Consider the following 23,271-nt stretch of genomic DNA (forward strand, 5'->3'; position numbering starts at 1 on the left):
TCAACTACTTGCTGGATTTTTGGTTTGTTGTTGACATTACACTGTTTGTGTTGCTATAAAATATGAACTCAGATGTATCACCTGTGTGTGCCTGTGTGTTAAGATTGAAAAAGCTGACCAGGAGCAACCAAAGTTTAGACCACTTCAATCACTGTGTCTTGATGGCTTCAAACAAGTTTGAATGTGTGGACACTTACAAGTCATTTGTCTTTTACCTGTCAAATTATTCTCACACTTTTTCCTATATGACTATTAACGCAACATTTTATCACTCAGAAGTCTGTGTAAACTCAGTTACACTAGATTAATTGTAGTATTTTATTCCAACTAATTTATCCAAAGAATTAATTGGCTTCTAAACTACCCATCAAATGCTCAGTTTCCCAAACAAGCTCATTTAGCCTGGAAACCTTGGTTAAAAGCCACCTTACCTTTGTAAAACGTTTCATGAGGAAACACTGCATCAGCTTAGATGGAATATTTCTACTTGGAAAGAAATGTAATAATACATATATTAAAGGTATACTCCTAAAGAAAGACATAGTGACACCTAGAGGTACATATCATTGGAATGCCTGATCTTTGAATACAACTGGAATAAATCTTGGATGCTTCCATACAAGTACTGCACTCCAAATAAAGTGAAGTTCCTTCCCTTGCTTGATTATGGTGATCTGTTGTACATGCACGCCTCTGCCCAATGCTTGCATTGGCTGGATACTGTGTACCACAGCGCTCTGAGGTTTGTCACAGGCTGCAAAGCTCTCACTCACCATTGCACTCTATATGCCAGAGTTCAGTGGCCTTCATTGGCCTTGCGCAGACTTACTCATTGGTACATATTTATTTATAAGTCCATCCTTGGTCTGCTCCCCTCTTACCTCTGTGGGTATATCTCACTCAAAACTAGTAATTATTGTTTGCGCTCAAATGACACCCTCTTACTGTCCGTCCCTAAGGTTCGCACTGAACTTGGCAAACGGGCCTTTATGTTCTCCGCCCCTGCAGCCTGGAACCACTTGCAGACAGATTTGCAGCTAGATGAGCTGATCCCGATTAGGGCATTCAAAAATGTAGTGAAGGGTTTGGAGGCAAATTCAATTGGAATTTGTAATTGCTTCCTTAGCTAGACCCGTTTCCTCCTGTCTGTCTTTTAGGCATATGACTCTGTGAGTTACTACTGTATGTTTTGTTTTATGTGCTTTTAATCCTTGCTTGTATGTTGTTTGAAAATCTGTATTGCTGCTATCTTGGCCAGGGCTCCCTCGAAAAAGAGATCTTGTAATCTCAATGGGACTCACCTGGTTAAATAAAGGTTAAATAAAAAGTACATTGGAAGATCTTACACTATATCATCTTAAGCAAAAATCTGTTACTTTGAAAAGCAAGATAATCTCTCTCTTGAATGTGTTAAAGCTCCATTGTCACATTGGGCAAATTCAATATACACAAATTAAATTATAAACAGAAATCATCTCTCATGAAGTCATCTCCAATACTCCCAAGTACCACTTATTTTATATGATTTTGCCTAGTTTTTAAGTGCAATGATGCAATGTTCTTTGCTGTTATTAACAGTTATTAACAGTTTTGCATGTTTGCCGTATGCATCTGTAAACAACTTATTTCAAGCGCATGCTAAATAACAGATCGATCAATTAAATTTTTCCAGACAACTTCCTTATCATGAATAGATGTATGGTTAATGCTTTTTTAAAAAGGCCAATAAGCCCTTTATTTCCTCTATGGTTTTGTTTGTGACTTCAGCAAGACAGAAGCAGTGACTTTTATATTCTTCTGATGCAATATGAAGAGGACCAATCATCGTTCTTGAAAAAGTGGAAAAACACAGAGACAATACCACAGGCAAAATCATTTTTGAATCCCTCTTTATTTCACAAAAAAAGAAAGAACAGTAACATGTCAAACGGTCACAGTTTCTGGCCTTTGCTAAACCAAAGGCATCCGCTCACATTTCACTATAGTCCTACAAATCCTGCTGTGAGCGACAAGGACAGACGCAGCGAGTAATATTCAGAATATTCCCATTCCTAATATACGTAGTAATACACATCTACCTTTAGTTCTTCCCTCAAAGATCTCAGTCCCTTTCCAAATATTGTACGCCTAGCTAACGAGCCAGTAATGCAATAGAAGGTGAGAATATCTGAAAGAGGGAAATGTGAACCACGTTGATTCCGTAGAGCATTTCACACTGGAGTCTTTCCTCAAATGTACTGTAACACTACTGAAACATCAGCATTTCATATCACAAAAGCACACCAACATCATGAACATATTCCACTTGCTGCAAGCCTTTAAATTACACATCCACACAGGTCTGACTTTTAGACCGAAGCCACAAGCTGAGCTCTTCCAAAGAACAGAAAAGCACAGAAAAGACAGAGAGAACATTTACGCTGCTTATCCATTCCCCAGTCCACCTCACAAACGACTTGTCCTTACTGAAAATACTCCTCACTGAACCACGACTAAGAGCTATTAGATTGTCTAGAGATAGTGGACTCTAAAGATGGAAGCAGAAGAAACGTCAGGAGCTACAAACTCAGCTTGAAAAGGAAGGAAAGTAAAGAGACACAAATGGAAAATGTCTGCCTTATGAAATCTTATAAAAAGATTGCATTTCAGTGATCAAATTGAAAGCGCTTCTGAATTGGTACAGAGAGGAATTGTATTGAGTTTCTACAAGAATCCGCTGAGTCTTATCAAAGTTATTGGCTTAGCAACTAGATCGTATTGAAGTTATTGGCTTAGGAACTGTAACACACTGATTGCATCCGCGGAGGTCGGTAAGGTGTAATTTCAAAGACTGAAAGCTAAAGGAGGAAAACTGAGGTAGTGAGGTAACTACTGGGGCCTGTTTTCACAAGTTGAGCCAGCGTGTTGCCAGAGTGTTTCCTGTATAAAAACATTTTAAAAAAAAAATTGGCAAGCTTTCACTACTTGTCATTTTCGCACCAAAAAGTGGAAAAACCTGAGATCAGGTACTGGAAAGAATGCTGGTGACACAAAACACCCCATTGCTATAAGAGGGTGCACTTTAGGTTCACTGAGTAGCTGTGTGGTTAGGTTTATTACATGTGATGATGAGGATGATGATAAGCTATACCACTGGAGTGAATTTGGTGAGGCAGTAAACTCTGACTGTGAAAGTAAGGAAGAAGGGCAACTGGATGGCTCAATATTGCTCACAGGCTGAATGATACAGAAGAGAAGAATTGTTATTCAAACTACTGAAAAGATCTCAGCTGTTGACTGAGCTCATCTGGGAGTGAAGAGTCTAGTTTTCTAAGTCAGTGTGCAGGGCCACAGGTGCTGTAACAGTAATAGACTATGGGCCATTGCTAGACCCTATGGGCCATTGCCGATGTGTGATCAGGTCATTGTTCCATAAAGCAGGCATCTATCTAAAACATTATGTGTGCATTTCTACTGGGACTATATATTAGTCCTTTGTGTTTCGGGGTAAAAAGGGAGGAGGGTAAGTGTAGGGGAAAGGCACATCCTCTTCTTCCGCGGGGTAGAAATCATCATTCAGGAGCCGTTTACTGTGATGGAAGACAGGAAAACCGTTAAAAAGCACAGTTCATGATAGCGTCTATACCTACTGATAGTTCAAGCCTTCGATTGTTTTAATCACTAGAGTGAATTTAAACTTGTGAAGGGTAAGAATGTTGACTTTTGAATCACAAGTACTTCTACCATGGTAGAAATAATCAAAAAGGTGCAGTACCTTTAGTTGGAACTACTGCATTTGCATCCTAAGCAGCCGTCGCCTGCCCTGAATAGTACAATGTACAAATCCATGTTAGAGTGGATTTTTCACATCCAACACCAACTGAGACAAGCAGGGGTGAAAATCCCATTACATAGTTTTATTGAAGCATCCTGATAATGAAACTTCATCTATGTTATTATTAGGTGCGTCACTAGTTCAAGAAATCTTGTACCCATGCTTTGCCAGCACTTAAAACTTAACTGGATTAAACGGATATAACCCCTTCAAGTTTATCCCAAAATATTGGTGTATTCTACAACTAAGGCCGGGAGAAGTGTGTTCTGTTATATATGTAATAAGTTAGTAGGTTTGAGTATCAACTCATGCACATGGAGTCTTCAATCGATTAACTGTTGGTGCAGATTAGTCTAGTAACCAAGTTACCTGATACCTCAGAGGCAGAGCCTTCTTCATCGTCTGGAGCTGGGATGATCCTTCCGGTCATGGGTCCCACTCCCAGCACCTTGGGCCTCTTGTCTGATTTGGATGCTCCCTCCAGCACCACAACAATGTACTCCCTCTTGGGATCTTCTGCCTTGGTCTCCACAGGGGCTGCAGCTGCTTCTGCTGCCACTTCTACAACAGGGGCTGCTGCTGCAGGAGGTTCTGGAGTTGCGGCTTCTTCTACATTCACAGAAACAGCTGGAGCCTCTTCAGCAACCGGGATCTCCTGGACTACTGCTGGGGCCTCTTCAACCGGTGCAGGCTCAGCAGCTATGACTTCTGCTGGTGCAGGGGCCTCCTCTACTGGTGCAACAACCTCCACAACTGGTGCAGGAGCCTCTTCTACTGGTGCAACAACCTCCACAACTGGTGCAGGAGCCTCTTCTACTGGTGCAACAACCTCCACAACTGGTGCAGGAGCCTCTTCTACTGGTGCAACAACCTCCACAACTGGTGCAGGAGCCTCTTCTACTGGTGCAGCCTCAACTGGTGCAGGGACCTCTTCAACTGGTGCAGGAGCCTCTTCAACTGGTGCAGGGACCTCTTCAACTGGTGCAGGTGCCTCTTCTACTGGTGCAGCCTCAACTGGTGCAGGGACCTCTTCAACTGGTGCAGCCTCAACTGGTGCAGGAGCCTCTTCTACTGGTGCAGCCTCAACTGGTGCAGGAGCCTCTTCTACTGGTGCAGCCTCAACTGGTGCAGGAGCCTCTTCTACTGGTGCAGCCTCAACTGGTGTAGGAGCCTTTTCTACTGGTGCAGCCTCAACTGGTGCAGGGAGCTCTTCCACTGGTGCAGCCTCAACTGGTGCAGGGACCTCTTCAACTGGTGCAGGAGCCTCTTCTACTGGTGCAGCCTCAACTGGTGTAGGAGCCTCTTCTACTGGTGCAGCCTCAACTGGTGCAGCTTCTTCAACAGGCGTAGCCTCAACTGGTGCCGGGGCCTCTTCGACAGGCGCAACCTCCTTGACATCTTCAACAGCAGGTGCCACCTCTTCGTTTACTTCAGCGAGCTTCGGTACCTCTAGAGTAGAGGCAGCTGCCAGAACTGCAACACAGAATCCAGCCACCCAAATATCACTGACTCTCAAGTCATATTAAAGACCAACTCCCACTCTTTCCCCACATACAGTTCACACAACTTTTTGAGGTGGTTAAAAAGTTGAGGTGGTGAGCCATACTAACTAGTTTCGTGTTTGTGAAACCCCAGTAGTGATGGAGGATTTAGTGTTAGAAAACCACTTGACTATGTAGGATGACAACTACATGCAAGTGCAGTGTCAAAACCCCAGATGTTGAAGAAGTTGGACAAAGGGGAACAAAAGCATTACACAAGAGCCATGTTAGTCACCAGGGAGTGTCACAAACCAATGTAGTACTTTTACATAAATGTAGAGGCAAAAAACAGACAGCTTCCCACAGAAGTAGTACATAGACAAATAAGGCATAACAATTGTAGGCCCATCAGTAAATGGTCAATTCTGGTGGGTTTTATATTCATTGCTTTGTATTCTTCAAATTCTCTTTACATATAGGAATTTGAAGATATCCAGATATACAAAGACCTCATCATGCATGACTGCATTCACCCTTGCATGCCTACCTCAAAACCTCATATCAAAATAGGATTACCCTCCTTGTCCAAAATTGTGTAGACTGAAACTGTGAATTTTAAAGAAGATTGCGTTTGCAACATACTGTTTACATGTTATGCAAATATATCCATGAAAGCATTTCACAGTGCAAAGCGGGAGGGCTACTGATGAAGAAAGAGTGTAGTGCCAATGCATTTCTAATACTGCAATGCTGTATAGGAAAGTAAAAAGTTGGGTGCAGAAAGTGGGCATAGCAGAGGAAAGGAAGGCCTGATGAAAATGCTCCCGTCCAACATGAAACATAAGAGGAATACAAGGTGCATGGAAGATATTGTGAAAAGTAAGCATGCGAGTATTGCTTTACCAAAGACTATAGAAAATGTATTTGTAACAATAATAAAATATTCCATGTGTAAAACATGTGCAAATATAAAAACAGGCCACCAAAAATTAGAAAAAGGCCTGCCTGCCAAATATCACTAGACATAGGCACACAGATCAAAGTAGTTAAAATTTTTAAATGTGTGCTGAATTGAACTAGGTATAGTTTTGACTGAGGATTTACTAGTTCTGTGCCACTGCCTCAGTAAATTTGGCAAATTTATGAAATATGACAAAATATTGTATAAGCAAGCCACAAAAAAGAAATAAAAATCGCAAAACATTTCCATGGGCAACATACTCATTACTTGCAGTCAAGTGATGTGGTGCATTGATTGAGACCATCAATCTGGAATGAATAGCTAGAAATTTCTGCCCTCAAAAGCCCCAGTACAAATGTAAAGTTATTAGCGTAAACAGACCAAATTCAGACAAATTAAAGACGGGAGTATATCTTTCCGGTTTGATAACAGCTTTATTGTATGGCTCAATGAATTACCGTAAACCGTTCACACTGCTCATTATCCAGTTATTAGCAAAATAAAAATATGACCACACATTGTTCGAGTTGCTTTGTAGTTGTCGTTAACCTTATGGAGTTCTGACAGTTTCACTTTACAGTTAAGAATGAAAAAAAAAAAAAAAAAAGCGGTTACAGAGCACAATCTCAGCGCCATCTCATCTCACTGCAAGCTATATCACACAACTATACGCCAGACGGTTTAACATTACAAAAGGTGTGTACCCACTCTGTGATACCTGGCGAAAAAGCACAAAATGACAGGCTTTTTATACAAAAATTACAGTGTTTGTCAAATCTCACAAAACGTCAAAGCTCGAGTAGCATTACCAACTAAATCACAGTATTTGTGGCGTGTTCCTGCTTGTTCACTGACTCTCTTTTTGGTTGTTTGTGTATGCAGCTTGGGGAATCTGAGGTATTATACGGCGACAGGTTAACGGTGCTGATGGAGGCTGAACCACAAAACTAGTGGGGTAAGAGGTGTGTGGCGATCTCATAGGGGAACAAGTAGGTTTTTGGTCATGTTTAACACTGAGAAATCAGCTACCTACATGGGTGATCACATTTATTTTACTCGTAACTGCAAATGAGCGTTGCATAAAGACATCACTGTTACTTTGCAAATGTCTCGCTGTGGTGTCCGGCTGTGAAAGAAGGGCATTTCTGAGAAGACAGCCTTTCTGGTGAGATGACCGTGGTGGTTTTAGCATCTCCAGGCCATATAATAATCTGTACATACCCAGCAGAGAGACCCCAAATAGTCAAGTGCTACATAGACACCACATATAGTGATCTTACTCTGCACACCAGAAAAATGTCAAGTATCCTGTATGTGAAGAAAGGGGGGAAAATAACAGAATAATCTACTCTGCCTTCTCCCTTCTCACACTTAAAAACATAAAATATGCACACAGCCCTGCCCTTTACACCCACTCCAATAAATAAAAGAGAAAAATATACATTTTAGGAAGACAGAAAGAGAATGATCTTTAAAAAGGTGAACTCTGAGACCTGAGGAATAGCAGCTAAGTTCTAGTGGTTCTAATGACAGTGACTGTAGGTTACCGGTTAGATTGTTTCTAGTGTTGTGAAGGGGGTAAAAGAGGTCAAACCTGCTGTCAGGGCCTCTGTAAAGGGGTGCAGAGATAGGCGAGTGTGTGGTTGTGTGCGTCTCCCTGTGGTGAATGTGTGGAAACCTCAGGCCTCAGAGGCAGCAGCTGCCTCCTCCTCAGATGGAGGAGTCGTACCGTTGCTTTCGGGCTCCTCGGCGGCGGCCGGTTCAGCGACAGCCTCGGCGGCGGCTGGTTCGGCGACAGCCTCGGCGGCCTCCTCTACGGCTTCAGCCACTTGGGCCACCTCCTCCGCGACCACCTCCACGTCCTGCGCGGCCTCGGCGACGGCCTCTGCCGCCTCGACGATGACTTCAGCAGCCTCGGCGACCGCCTCAGCGACGGCCTCCACCACAGTCTCGGCCTCGGCGCCTACACCGGCCTCCTCCTCCCCCCCGGCCTCGGCCTCGTCTCCACCGGCCTCCTCAGCCGCTGCCTCCTCCTCCGCTTCCTCCTCTCCCCCTGGAACACAAGAACCGCAGAAGGGGAAAAGTTAGCTAGGGAATTGGTTTGATTCAAAGAGCTCACACATTCTACTCCACAAGCAGCCTATGATAGTCTAATGATGCTCACTCATGTCCGCCCCCGCTCCCAAAGCCACATTATTCCCCACTATGGATGGTGTGATGTAGTTTTCTACCCTGCCACATGTTGTTTGACCACAACATCATTTAATGACATTTCTGAGCCAAACAGCAAATATATCACTAGCTGGGTTTTCATCCAAGAATTTGTCAATAATGATTTTGCTACAATATCTCTAAATAAATCGCAAAAATGTTTTTACGCACGCTCCAAGAAAAAAAATGTTCATCAAAAAAGAAATAATGCAATACATAAATTGTGATGAATACGCATTTGTTGAATAAATAATGGCCTAATTCGCAATTTATTTTGTGCGACAAATTTGCTTGGTAGGTGGATGGAAACATAGCTACTCCCAGCTGATATATTTTCCAACACGCTCATTAATTATCTATCTTTTTGCTGTCCTACAGGCCGATCTAGAACATAGAAGCACCAGTCATAGCCATGCCACTCCAGACCATACCACTCTCAGTGAATACTCCACCTGCAAAAAAACCCTGAGGCAACACGTTCACTACACCACTGCATGCAAACTCAAAAAAGGGGTGGAACAAGACGAAGACGAGGGAGGAGAGGAGAAAACAAAGGGAAAGGGGAGGAGTGCAGGTTAAGGTGTAGGGTAGAGGGGGTGGAAGGTAAATATCTTGTTTCTTACCATCCAATTACAAGCTACCAGTTATCAGGAGCTCTGCAAGTCTAATAGTGAGACAGACACTGAGACAGCCTGGGTAGATTGTGCGTCTTTAATCTTAAACTGTGACATCCCCTCCTGCCATTTGTTACATTTATCCATTAAAGTTGTCGGGAGATTGGCCTGTTGGCTGTCAACTTTAACTCTGCTGTTTCATGCCAACTATGATGAGTAATAGTAGGTTTCATGCTAACACTTTAGTATAAACTGTGTTGAGCGATAGTATTCTCCATGCTAACAATTTAGCATACACTATGTTGAGTGATAGTAGCCTCCATGCTAACACTTTAGCATAAAACGTATTGAGTGATAGTAGCCTCCATGCTAACACTTTAGCATAAAACGTATTGAGTGATAGTAGCCTCCATGCTAACACTTTAGCATAAAACGTATTGAGTGATAGTAGCCTATCACACATCTAAAAAGTGAGAAAATGAAAACTTGTAGCAGCTCTGAAGCCAAATGGTGAGTAATCTTTAATATATACAGCCAAGTCTGGCGGTTTTCTGTAGGATATTGGTAAAATTTACATTAAATGCAATATAAAAATAACACTGGTTTGAACTAGCAGGACTACTTTCCTTGTCTCCATAGGAATTGAAGGTGTTGGGAGACTGTAGTCACTGCGCAGCGAATGAATACGTGGTTGTTCACTTTATATAGTTTCAAAAATAAACCTGGCTACATCAGCTATTGAGTTAACAATATTTTGTGTTTAAAATTTATAAATCAGCTTTTTGAACAGCTTTTCCTTACTTAGGCCACTAGCTAGTGGCCTATCACTCAACATAATGTATGCTAAAGTGTTAGCATGACTTTGGTGTACGTGTTCATTTGACAGCCAAGTTGAGCAACGCGCCAATCTCCCACAAAAACTTGGTGTATTCCTTTAACATTGATTTCAAAACCAGGCAGCCATTCAAAAACGATGTAATCCAGTGAAAAAAACAAAAAAGTGGTTTGTGTCAAGTTCGTTTATCCTCTTCACAGATTTACTCATTAACAATTATTACAGCACCAAGAGTTAGTTTCAACACGGTGGAATCTAATGAAAAATAATAAATAAAAGAAGAGCAGAGAAACAATATCCAGCACCGAACTGTCCAGAGGTTTTTGGTTGAACCTGGAACTTTTTCTGGCTTTCTTAGCGGTACAGGAGAGGAGGAAAAGGAGGAGAGAGGGATTTTGTTCTCCTGTTCAGATCCAAAGAGTCCAGTTCTAGGACGAGTATCCAAGCGGCCACAGAGGACCTTAGCTTTAGCATTACACTGAAAAGAGTAAAGATACAAAGGGTTAGAGAAACGGAAAAATAATCTTTTTTTTTTTTTTAAATCAAAGATACGTTACATTAACAACGTCACTGTTAATCCAAATTCAACCACAAGAGGCTATGCTTGTGAATTTTGCAAGAAATGGATATTATGGGCTGCTAGCGAGATGCACTGGTGATGTCAATGGCGAGTGCTCTATGAGAAGAAGCCTTGGTTATTGGACGATGATGAGAAAATCACTGGTTTTTGTCTCACTTGGAGCAGAGATGTCTGTTTGACTTTGGTAGTGGTAGCGAGTTTGGTAGCAAATGCAGAACTTTTGTTTTTATTAAAAGAAGGGGAACTATTAAAAGAGTAGGGGGGAGGTGAGAAGACTGAACGGGAGAGAAAAGAGGGATTATGAGAGGTTTTAGGAGATGTATCAAGCGGCGGCAGACAGAATTTCAATACAGTTTTGACAAAGTATAGCCAAGCTCATATGAAGGATAGGATAGGATGTGTCCAAGTTCCCAAAGTAGCATTGTTCCAGACCAAATCTACAACTGTAGATGAGTAGGATGAAATGCAATCGTGGAAGTTTCACTAAAGCCAAAGAGTGATTAGCTTTGCCCAGAGGATTACAACACATCTAATCCCATTATAGTCCAAAGTCAGTTTACTGTTGGGAAGCACAACACATGTACAATTCATATATTGAATTTTTTATTCTTATAGTTAATTGTCTTTGCGCCATTTTATCCCTCACATGTAAAGTCCCAAGTAAACATAACTTCAATGTCAAGTCGATATACACATCTCTGAACACAGAAAATGTCTTGTCTAAATAACATACTTTAATTACACAAATTCAAGTAATCTAGCTCTAACATACAAATTACGAGAATTAATATTAGGTTCCCAAAACAGATGCAGTCAGAAGAAGTGGTTGAATGTTGACTATCACTGATGGTTCACTGTTCAACTTTTACGGAGCATGTTATAAACTATGTGATCTGCCGAAGTGGAATATTAAAACGGGTAATTTACAGTCTGGTAGACCCAAGGAACCTATGAAGAAGGACAAGTCAGGTACGTCAGAGACTACATCTTATCCATTATGTTGCAGATTTCTTCGTACCTTTATAGTTTTTATTTATGTTAATGCTGAATATATTTCGTTTATTATTATTTACATATTTTCACTTATTTCTGTCTTGTTATGCTCTTCTGATGTTAGTTTGCACACCCTGCATACCTGCCGTTATTACATTTTATACTTAATCACTTCTGAGTTTGACTTAACACGTTCTAGTGTTGTAATTGTTGGTTGCTTTGTTTGACATACCCCCCGTTTTTCTTTATTCTTATTTATATTCCATTTCTCTTCCCATTTGCCGCTGCAATGACCCAGTTTCATTCAAGTTTGCCTTATTTCCATAATATGGAAAATCCCCTCGTTTAATGAATATGTTACTTTCCCCTCCAGTGCTGGCTGTCATTTCGTGGAAAAGGTCCCAATTAAGTGAGTGGTACTACAAAGAAATGACGTGATTAGTGCGATTATGAGCCAGAATCATAACAGTGAGGCTGTGAGAATCAGAATCAAGCCCATGCCAAAGATTTCAGTGATTGTAAATAAAGCAAAATATTAGTCACGGCAGAACTCACCCTCTTCTTCCTCATCCCTGCCTGCAAACAGACAGACAACCACAGTGTCACAGGTTTACAGAGAAACAGGCTCAGCTGATGAGCAGTACAGAAACGTATGGTTTAGTTATGCAACAATGATGTATGGATATATTACTGCAGAATGTTAAAATAAATGAATATCAGGAGTGGGTATCGCAACTTTTCGGTTTCTAAAACGATACCCTTTTATGTTGAATGAAATGATATTTTTATTTTAAATTATTTTCTGTTATTTTCTATGATTTGCTTTTGCAGATGAGCCCATTTTCAATGTATTTTCTTTAAAATGCCAATATATTCAGAAAGAAAAGATCTTATTTGAGGCTTTTATACATTTTTAAGTCTTAAAACCAACAACTCAGCACAGTGCCTAGTAGTAGCTTGGGGGGTTTTTACTACTTGAAATGGGTCATCTTGATACCGAAGGCAAGATTGACTCTACATAAGCCAAATATGTTTACATTGTAGCTATATCTTCTGCCATGCATGTGTGACTGCATACAGTGGTTGTGCTGCTGCTGATGGCATCAGTACACCAAGTTCACTGCTATGGCGGCTCCAGTCAGCCTTGCCAAAATAAACTTCCACGCCAAGTGGGGAGAAAAGTTTCTATAATTACATCTAATCTCATCTCTCTACAGTCCTGCAGTTAAAGCCAGGGAAAATAAATAACCCAACTCTCCCTGATAGCAGACACTGACATAATATCTAAACAGAGTATAAATAGTGGCACGTGTTGGACCAAAGCGTGTTGGTGTTTAGAGGAAGTGAGTTTGGCTTGGGGGAGAGTGGTGTATGGAAATCTTGAGTAGGGATTGACCGATACGGGTGTTTGAAGGCCAATAACAATATCCATACAATATTTTTTGCCGATATCCAATATTGTTTATATAGTTTCCCTCAAATTTTATTCTGGTCCAGGTAGCGAAGCCTCTAAAAACAGCACTTACGGATCATGTGACACCAAAACTCTCCACTGAAACTTAGGAAAATACTAATACATATTGACGCACACTGTATCTGATCAAAATGTCACATTAGAATCCAGTCAGGTTAAAGGCTTCCCACAGACAACCAGTGTAGTACTGATCAATTCTACAGTAAATGTGTAATCAAGCAAACTGCATCATATCAGGTAGACACTGACTGGACTAGATTTGATTTTTTTAATTAAAGGCCAACATTAGCAAAATGAAGAGCTTGCTGGGTGGAAAACGGACCGTAAGCTCTTTCTAAAAGGTTTGAATTGCTCTGGCTGTTCAGGTCAGCTAATCATCTATACTGGGCTGACCTGCACTGATGCACTTGTCTGAGATAGTGTTATAAATACACTGACAGGACAAGAGACACCAATAGTGTGTGTGTGTCTACGCTAAAGAGAAAACAGCAGGATGTCCACTCTACCAACAGACAAAGTAGACAGACTCAGCAGGCTGACAGTCTTTGTGTTTGTGTGGTCAGTCAGTGACGCTCCCTCGACACTGAAATAAGCAGAGGATAATCCAGGACTGGCCCACAATCCTTTGCTTGGGTCACCTCAATCTTTTTGTTCAGGGTGAGGCAGCCCAAGAACTAAACAAGGGCTATGTTTGAGTTGTCTATATTAAAAAGGAGCACCCCAAGTTTTTGGTAGATAGCCATTAAGTGATTAGAACATACACACAAAATTATCCATGTGTCCCTGGTAGATCGTTGGCTCCAGTGCTTTATGCTAACACGTTAGCATACACTATGTTGAGTGATAGTAGGCTCCATGCTAACACTTTAGCATACACTATGTTGAGTGGAAGGCTCAATGCCAACACTTTAACATACACTATGTTGAGTGTAGTAGGCCACTAGTATTTATCTCATAAGTGAGAAAATGTTAAGTTTCCATAGGGAGTGACACTGGTGGGTGATGGGAGACTGTACAGCTAAAAATCACTGCACAGCGGATAAATACATAGTTAGCATGAAATAGTTTCAAAAATAAACCTGGCTATAGCTGTATTAAGTCTATGATGTCATTTTAAAATGTATGAATCTATAAAGACCATAAAATAATTCACATCTTTATATTGCTAAAAGGTTAGTCTTCTTACTTTGGATAATGCTAATGGCCTACTATCACACAATATGATGTATGCTAAAGTGTTAGCATGGAGGATCAGAGCCAACAATCTACCGGAGACACATGGATGATTTTGGTGTCTATATTCTCATCAGTTAACAGGAAAGTTGACCAACGAGCCAACCTCTCAAAAACGTGGTGAATTTCACAACTTCGCTAACTTTTCCTGCCGTTGCTTATTAGAAGAGGTTTTTAATGAAGGATCTTATCCAGGATCATTTTGTCATTCATGTTATAATCAGCAAGCCAGTCGAAGGGATCTGGTCTGTAATCGTCACACTCCTAGTCTAACACAGTAGAGCGGATGAGAAATGTAAGTGGTGAGGATGGGCAGGAAGAGGCTAGCGGGGTGGACTTACTCTTAGGTGGCCATGGTTTAGGCACCCACTCTTTCTTGGGTCGGGCATTGATTTCTGCAACGCGGTCATTGAACCTGGCATGGTCTGTCGTCACAGTGCTGTATGCCTATGGAGAAGGGATAATTCAGTTGTCTTAAGTCAGAATCTGAGCCATTTCCTTCGCATTCCTACAATGAAGAAAACTTTTTCCAAAAACTTTCTGAAGCCCACGCATAAACTTTAGATTTTCAAATTTGAGATACTGTGTGTGTGACTGGTTCAAATTGAACTTATGTTTGAAAACGTACAACATCTGTATGCTTGCCAGAAGGTCCAGCATCTGCATATGCTGATGTGTCTAAGAGCCTGTAGGATTTCCATTAGGTCCTTGTTGAACCGCCAGGTCTGAAATGCCTGTGGTAGTAACCTTTATAGACCAGCAGATGGATGAAGCTACTGCTCCTGTCGTTTTCTCTGCAGTTGCATTGGAAGATTATTCCATTTCACATTTCTCTTGTGAGAAATTGCTTGAGGAAGCGTTTGGCTAGCTAGTAGAAGATTCATTTTATGTTCCCTGGTTTCCTGATGAGGTAATTTGTGTCATTGTAGAACATTAGATTGACTGATTTAGGTGTTGCATTTTGTTGTTGGACTTCATTGTTGTAAGTGGATTTAATTCTTTGTTGAGGATGTAGCATTAGCATTGGTGGCCTTGCTAAGTCTATGTCAGCAATAAAGCTGATTGGTAAGTTGTAGTAGTGAGCTATATTGGTGACCTGATATTATTGCATTATTTGCCAAGATGCTCACAGATGCTTCACTCGAGACCATAAACATGCATGTAGAGACAACTGAACTTACATATGAGCAAGCACCAACGAAGGCTCCGCCACACAGCAAGGCGTAGACGATGTTCTCCCCAGACCCGCCGGGAACCGACGACATTTGCCGCCGTTGCACAACTGCAAAGGGTCAAAGGTAATGCGTTAGATTCTCCTCAAACCTGTCATCAACTCTGGTATGAATTTCTTAAGTCTATCCCTCATTAATCCTGGCTTCTACCTTTGACCCCAGAATGAATTAGAGGAGAATGGTCAAGGAGGGGAAAAAGACAATTTTCTGACTGGTTTTAGGATGGAGTGATGGGATAGGTGCAGTTTGAGGAGATATGATGAATCAAAATTAACCATGGATTTATAGAAATTCCCCATACCTCCATCTCTCCCACTATGGATGACCCTGCATAGACCCCGTGGCTTTAAAAAGATCCTACAGGATAGGGATAATGTGCTGCACAAACCCATAAGCTTTGAAAGGGATTGGTGAGAAAGCACCATAAGACGTTCTTGCTGGCTCACGATGCCTCCCTCTCTGATTGGATTGGGTGCAATAGATTTAGATGGCCAAAAATATGCCTGTCAGCACTTGTTTGATGCCTGCATGCTGACGCACTCTACTCTCTACCTTTGGAAAGAAAAGGCCCGCCTCAGCTGTCTTGGCGTGTTTTGCCTACAGTTTTAAAATGTATTGCCAAGAGGATTAAATACATTGACAATCGGGTTCAGACAATTTCAGATGACAAAAACTAATTTGTGTGAAGACGTAGCTTATGAGTAGACATGTATCTTAGTTTTGCTTGACTAAGCAAAATCTTTCTTTAATTTGGCATGGCATTTTCTTCTCTGCTGAAGACTGAGCAGTGCGACACTCCCCCAGAATTGCAGCCAAGCAAGCTTTGTGTTTACTACGGCAAGACTTGGACCAGAGTCAAGGCTTCCTGCTAATACCATGACGTCAGCTTTCACTCTAAAACACACATGCAAACACCAAAGACAAAGAGAGGTCCGACTGTCAAAAGGAAAACAGTAATGGCTGCACAGAGGGTTTAATATGCCTCTACTTCCTATGGCAGGGAACATGGTGTACAGCCAGTAAAACATGCACGCAACAAATAAACTCAAGGAAGGATCACGCTTTAGTGTTGCAGTCAACAGCATACTATAGGGAAAAGCATTGTTTGTGAACAAAAGGACGTTTGAGAGGGAGACGAAAATCAGTTGATTTGATGATTAAACATTACAAATCAAATGATCCCTGATCACCTAAACTCCTGCAAGACACAATAGAATTCATTTCCTCCACTAGAAAACATGCAACAACTCCCTTCTCATCTACAATCCTTACCCAGACAACAGCTATCCTGACATTCTAGTTCCTCAAGTTAAGGTTTTTGGATACAAGGAAAAAATGGAAGCCTGAAGGAGTGTCAACTCCTTTAATAATCAGTCTGTCGTGTGGCAAACGTCAAATTATTATTCCCTCCTGTGCTTCTTGTAGACCTTAAAGTGTCCGCTTGCTTAAACGATTAGCGGAGCGTTGTCATGTCCAGCGTAAAGGTTATTAAACCCTTCATATTCTCAGCAACTAATCCACTGTGCTCCACCACCCTGTTATTTATACTGGCTAATCGGCTCAAGCCTAAAGGTATGAGTTGGGGGATGAAGTGGTGAAAATCATGACTACCGGAGGGGACGCGGGTCAGGAAGTCACAGGATTAGGCCATGATACCCTCCTCTGGTTAAGTGGGACCACTTGTGTTCAATAGTGGGGAAGGACGGCAATCCCGAGTCAAGGGTCTGGCATATTTATCTGATCGTGGATGGGATGTCGGCTATATAGCAGACACTACCGTAATGTAATCTTATAAGAGGTCCCCAGCTGGGGAGCTGAGCTGGAGGTCACGTCATGTTGGCACCTTTATTTAGGCCTGGGGCTTCTGTCCAGAGACAGTACAAGCCAAAGACGCTTCCTGCTGCCGTCCAGACAAAGCCAGCATGGGAGCGACAGCAGTCTAGAGGTTAGAGAAGCAGGCTTGTGTCCGGTTTGAATCCCTGACTAGTTGGAAAAAAATCTGAGTGGGTGAATTGAATGAGAAAAAACGTTGGCCTCCCTCAACTGCTCCATTGGAGCTGCTCCGTGGCCAGTAGATGACTACCACAGAACTGGAATGGATAGACTGGTCATTTCCATGCAAATCAACGTTCCTGGATAGTCAAAGCGACGTCCATTTTTATGTGTACCGTTGGGCTAGCTTCAATATTATGCTAATGTTAACTAGAAGAGCTAGCGAGAGAAGCACAATCTTTGATAATGCTACATTAACCTTGTCGCTAACATTAGCTTTCAGTTGAGTTTTACAGTTTGCCAACAGACACCTGCACTGTTCTCAAGCAAGTGTGAGACATTATGGCCTTAATGTCGAGACTTACATTGTCCCCATAACAATTAACCCTTAAATTTCCATAATTGCCATTTTATTCTGTACTAGGCAAATTACCATGGGAAACAGTGGAAAGACTGTTCTATCCATTCATGTTCTGTGGGATGTACTGAGCAGCTTCGTATGAATGTGAACCTGGACGCACCATACCTGCTGGAAATACCCCAACATGACTCTTGCGGGATCAATAAAGCAGTGTATCATGAAGGCCTAATGGCTGCTACATACTAGAGCCGAGGATCAGAGGTACACAATTCCAGTCCTCAAGGGTCGGTGTCCTGCAGGTTTTTGTTCCTCCCTGGTGGTTAATGAACTACACCTGGTGCCAGGTAGATGCAGGCCAGGTGTAGCTCATTAACCATCAGGGCCTGCAGGACACCGACCCTCAAAGATCTGCTGCAATATATTTCATATTTATTCAAATTGTAATTATGTACATCGTATTTTCAAAATCAGTTCATATTTTATAAGTCTTAGTCCCCAGAATAACAGATACAGGTTTACATTCCAACCAAACTGCAGCTGACATACACCTTCAACCAGAGAACTGGTTGCTGCTGTTGTGTTTGGTTGGAATGAAAACCTGAAGACTCTTGGTCGTTCATGGCACAAGGCTGACAACTAACAAACACATGTTGGATAGAGAGAACAACTGCGTCCCCTCACACCTTCAAACATCAGCTGCTCACATTTTATCCTCACACTAAAAACCTACAGTCTCCGCATCTCTATTTATCGTCCATGGTTATGTAACATTAAAACATGAACAGAGACGCTGCAGCCACCGACCGGCTCGTGGCGCAAGCTCACAGAGCGGTATAGGAGGAAGGCTACGTCGCGTGCCTTTGGTGCACTCTTTACATTGAGACCAGTCACACGCGCACACCACGTGACCAACATCGGCATCCATTTTTCCACGCTACCCCTGGTCCAATGAAGGTCACACATACAAACCTGTAGGCTATAACCCCCAATTTACACAAGAAGGTTGATATTACTGTCGGTTCGCAAGGTGAAACAAATACGTTTAGTGATAATGGCTCGGCCAGTGGTTTACAATGGTTTTAAATGTGGTAGCCTATACATTATTGCCGTTATAAAGTAGGCTACAGTAACAAGGTGGCAAACGCTGGCACAGGACGACCCAGTGAAAACCACTGCAGAGGATTATAGATTTGACCCGCCGTCTGCTGCTCTGCCTAATACTCTGGCAGAGGATACAGTCATTTGGTGTCGTTATGAAATGTTCCAGCCAGGCCTCAAAGTACCTCGTTTCTATATGAGACGAAACGTAATTGTACTGTGCAACAAACCACACAATCCAATAACATGGACAGAATGTAACACAAAACACATTTGGTGTCATCGTTACCCAAAAAAAAGTCAACGTGACCTTCACTTCCCCCATTGTCTACAGCAGCCGGTGCCATCTTCCAGTTTAGGGATGCAGCGGCAGGCAAAGCCACATGGGGACAAAATGTACTATTCTACCAATCACACAGAGGGCGCGATAGATGGCAAATGAACAGCAATGAGAGAACACCGCATTCCAGCACTGACATCATGGCAAACAAGGAACAAAGTTCGATTTTTTTGTTGGCTGGTTTGTGGTGAAACTCACCATCCCTGGGCAACCTGTAGGCTGCTTTCCGTGCCAAAGGCCCACACCTTTGCCAGGCCGCTCTGCAGGAAAACATCGCTACTCTCCGAGGGCTACAGGAGGAATGAATGGCCGGTCTGCTCTGGTCTGGGCTGGGGAATGTGTGTGAGGAGAAGCACAGCCCTGCCCTCCGTTGCGCAAGATGATGTGCTGTGCGGTGCGATCGACGGTATGAGGGGTGATTAGTGCCACAGAGACGCAGGAGCATGACTGTGTGTGGGGGGTGATTAATGCCACAAAAAGCAGGAGGATGAGTTTGGGGAGGTGTGATTAGGATGGCCGATGTGCCGCTCATTATATAGCGACAAGGGCGGAGAAAAATGCTTAAATGGAGTACAATCTTTCGGCCAGTGTCAACAAATGTCAATGCCACAGAGAAGCAAGCAGAGGAGCATACCTGGATCACGCTGAATCCGTAATGAATTCATGCAGGTGTGTCAGTTCACTAAACGATTCGCTAAAGTCCCTGCATCTAAAATGATTTTCCACCAAAACGTCCAAACCTGCTTATAAAAATAGACAAATTTTCTGGGGTCAAAGTGCAACAATGAGTGATGACTGACAAGATATTATTTGGTCAGTGTGATAAATTATAATATTTGTAGGTCACCAAACTATCATCTTAGGAGGAACATTGGTTCTGAATACTCCCTGATGTAATATGAAGTATAATATAATGTAAAAATATGGCTTCCAAATAGATCTCTGGTGATTTTTGGTTGTTCTTTGGGCTCCATAATAATAATAACAACAAAATACAAGATCAAATTTGTGTGCAACACTTGCCATGCCCAATTGATGGCCATACATTTGTGCTGTAAACTGTGTGCAGTTCTATGCAAGGATCTCATGGTCCAAATGTGTTGAAGATGAAACTGGTTATATATATGGTTAGACATGGTTATTAGTTGTAGTATTACAACATACATTTTTAATGCAACTCTGATTCACTAACAGTATGTTTTCATCATGTAAACATCACAGAAAAAACCTTACCATCGTAAAACCTTCATTGCAACACAGTAATGCAGTGGTGGCGGATTCTCTCATTTGAAATTAAATAGCCTATAACTTGCATTGGGGAGTAACATGTTCAATGCCTCAAGTGTGTTACTGGCCTTAGAAGTCTTACCATCTGCCATCGTCACCAACATGAAACACTACAGGCATCAATGCACTAAACCTTAAATTATGGCAAAAGTCCCTGCATCTATCATCAATTGCCACCTAATGCATTTAGATAAATTGAGTACATTTCTGGAGATTAAGTAGAGCAAAGACTAATGACTGACAAGATATTATTATTTGGTCAATATAATTAATAATTAGACGTAGGTCACCAAGGTTTACTGGGAACATTGGTCCTGAATGCTCCCCTAATGTAATTTTTTTTTTTTTTTTTGATATGGCTTCTAAATAGATCTCTGATGATTTTTGCTCAAGCTTTGCTCTCCCTTATAATGTTAAAGCTCTATGTGATGACTTTTTTGTGGTAAAACATTCATTGCTATTAGTGTTGGAGTTGGCCTTTCCAAGCTCCAACGAAACCATCACTGTAACATGAGACCCTCTGGAAGAGTCAATTCTGAGCAGAGGCAGGAAATAGTAGTGTCGCATGGGAAGTGATACGTTTTATGTAACATCCAGGTATGTTAGTAGACGCTAATGCTAACTACCACGGCCGTGTTAGCATCGTAGCTATATATTAGCCCGTTAGCTTTTGTGAGTAGTATTCTACAACGGCAGACACAGCGTTTTATCCCAAGCACCTTACAGTATTGTGAGTGTTTAAATAGCTTTATCCCATGCACCCTACAGTGTCATGAGTGTTTATGTGATCAGTAAGCACACTGTTGTTTATTGTCTGACATCATTGCTGTGCGCTCACACCAAAAGCGTCAAGTTCATATCATATTCATATCAGTTCATATCAGATATTTATCAGAAATCCCAAGTTATCATAGATAGGCTATATTATAGAGCTTTAAAGACTATTAGACCAAATCTGGACTCTTAGGCTAAAGTATGGAGAGTGCTACAGCTTGCCATATCCAATTCACACCCATTTGAGACATGGCACTTCCCAAATCCAAGTAACTTGTGTTCAGTGACACCTCTCCTCCTGCTTCTCCTCTTCTGTGGCATTAATCACCCCCCCATACCCATCGTAACTGTCTGCCTCCCCTTTCATCACACACATCACACCAAGCACAGAGGAAAGGTCAAACAGAACACGTGGCCAAAATGTTGGTTTTGTACAGATACATTAGGTAAAAGGTAAAAAGGTGGAAAACAACTACTGGCTCCCACATTGGCCAAAATACTAAGCAACATAATGGGAGGAGGGAGAAAAAAGACACGTTAGAAAACTGTGGAACACGAGTCACTGGCTTATGCACACTTGGGAATGCGTTTCGTGTCAGCACTCTTCTTCAGGCAGCAGCTATAGGGTGTCCAATTTATAGCTGAGGGGAGGAAACACACAACAAGGGCAAGCAAGGACAAAGACAAGTGAATAACAAATGAAAATCAATATATGATGAATACAAAGCCACAGCAAGAGAGGTACATATTAACAAATATATTTGGCATGTGAAATTCCATATAGTCAATAGATAGATAGATAATTGTAAAGATAGTTTATTTTTGTCACCACCATTTGAGACCTCTGTCATAAACGACTGGCCAAAAGGGAGTTTGGGCTATAGGTCAAGGCCAATAGTGGCCCCATATATGGCAAACTGCTGTTTTATGAGAGAAATTAGCTGTAACCAGTGTTCCTGGTGTGATCTGGTCAGCTTATTATGCTACGATGCTATGCCAGAGTAACATGGTTATTGTCCATACTCTGGTTAAGGTCTTATTCAGGTAATCTATTCATATGAACCTTTGATATCCTGCGATTGAGTCTCCCTGTTGCCATGAATTAACCACAAAATACTACAAAGTGGGTACAGCCAAAAGGTAAATTACAATGCATTAAACATCACAGATTGCTGATATGTAACAGTGTTAATAGTATTCATACTTTAATAAAAGGCCAAAAAGGGCCACAGATATCATATCTCTATTATTTCTTCCTATCTCCTTTTACCTTTCTCATTGCTCCATGTCCTATTGGCTACTTGCTCTTCCACACTGCTGAAGCCCAACAGTGTAGACTTATTGATCAGTTGGATATAGGCCTATCTGTGTAATCAGCTGGATGTTGGATCCATCAGTTGGTCAGGATCAGCTGGATGTCAAATATAATGTAGTGAGATGTTCATGTAGCTTTACATCAGGGAAATTATTTCAGAGATGCTATTTTCTTATTACAAACTGTCAGAAAATATAATACTATATTTTAAGTATAAAATACTGTCTTCAAAAGTTTCTTGTCACAAATTACATACACTTTTTCACATCAAATTCAAATTATAAAACATAGTTAAAATATTTAAGGTGGAAATACTGAATATTGAAGTACTGACCCAGAATCCAAGATGAAATTCTTTTAGGCAAGGTTACAGCTAGATATAATTGTTTTTACCATCCATATTAATTTTACCTTCTATTCTAATTGTGTTATCTTTTAGTGCCTTCTTGGTTTCATTTATGAGTGATGTTTGCTTTTATTTAAAATATGAATGTTATATTTAAAGTGTGAATATAACTGATTTTGATTTTTGATCTGATCCAAGTCCAAACAGAGATACTATGGATCTGGCTGTGTCTGTCCATCAGACTTGGAGGGATGATGCATCTTTGCACTGCGTTATGGTGTTTAAAACAGTTACACCAATTGGCCTGATGGGGGCGCTATAGTTACAGGT

The 23,271-nt window shown here is 41.5% G+C and overlaps 1 protein-coding gene across 4 annotated transcripts in view; it reads right to left on the minus strand.

The window, feature by feature from the left end:
* mgarpa (mitochondria localized glutamic acid rich protein a) overlaps positions 1-19,546 on the minus strand; it is a 455,365-nt gene extending 435,819 nt beyond the window's left edge. The window contains exons 1-8 of one of the 4 annotated variants that reach the window (XM_078288944.1): positions 19,418-19,546; positions 15,378-15,478; positions 14,538-14,643; positions 12,045-12,065; positions 7,986-8,309; positions 4,692-5,287; positions 4,191-4,559; positions 1,873-3,569 (exon numbers count right to left, since the gene is read on the minus strand). In XM_078288944.1, the coding sequence (XP_078145070.1) occupies positions 3,567-3,569; positions 4,191-4,559; positions 4,692-5,287; positions 7,986-8,309; positions 12,045-12,065; positions 14,538-14,643; positions 15,378-15,478; positions 19,418-19,493 (1,596 nt within the window). In that variant the 5' untranslated portion in view covers positions 19,494-19,546 and the 3' untranslated portion in view covers positions 1,873-3,566. Of the gene's footprint in view, positions 1-1,872; positions 3,570-4,183; positions 4,560-4,691; positions 5,288-7,985; positions 8,310-9,799; positions 10,395-12,044; positions 12,066-14,537; positions 14,644-15,377; positions 15,479-19,417 lie in introns of those variants that run through there. The other 3 variants (XM_078288943.1, XR_013507237.1, XM_071913615.1) reach the window with 3 other exon arrangements.
* Between the last annotated feature and the right edge of the window lie 3,725 nt (positions 19,547-23,271).

The sequence above is a fragment of the Centroberyx gerrardi genome, chromosome 16 (genome assembly GCF_048128805.1).
Source record: "Centroberyx gerrardi isolate f3 chromosome 16, fCenGer3.hap1.cur.20231027, whole genome shotgun sequence".
Taxonomy (NCBI): domain Eukaryota; kingdom Metazoa; phylum Chordata; class Actinopteri; order Beryciformes; family Berycidae; genus Centroberyx; species Centroberyx gerrardi.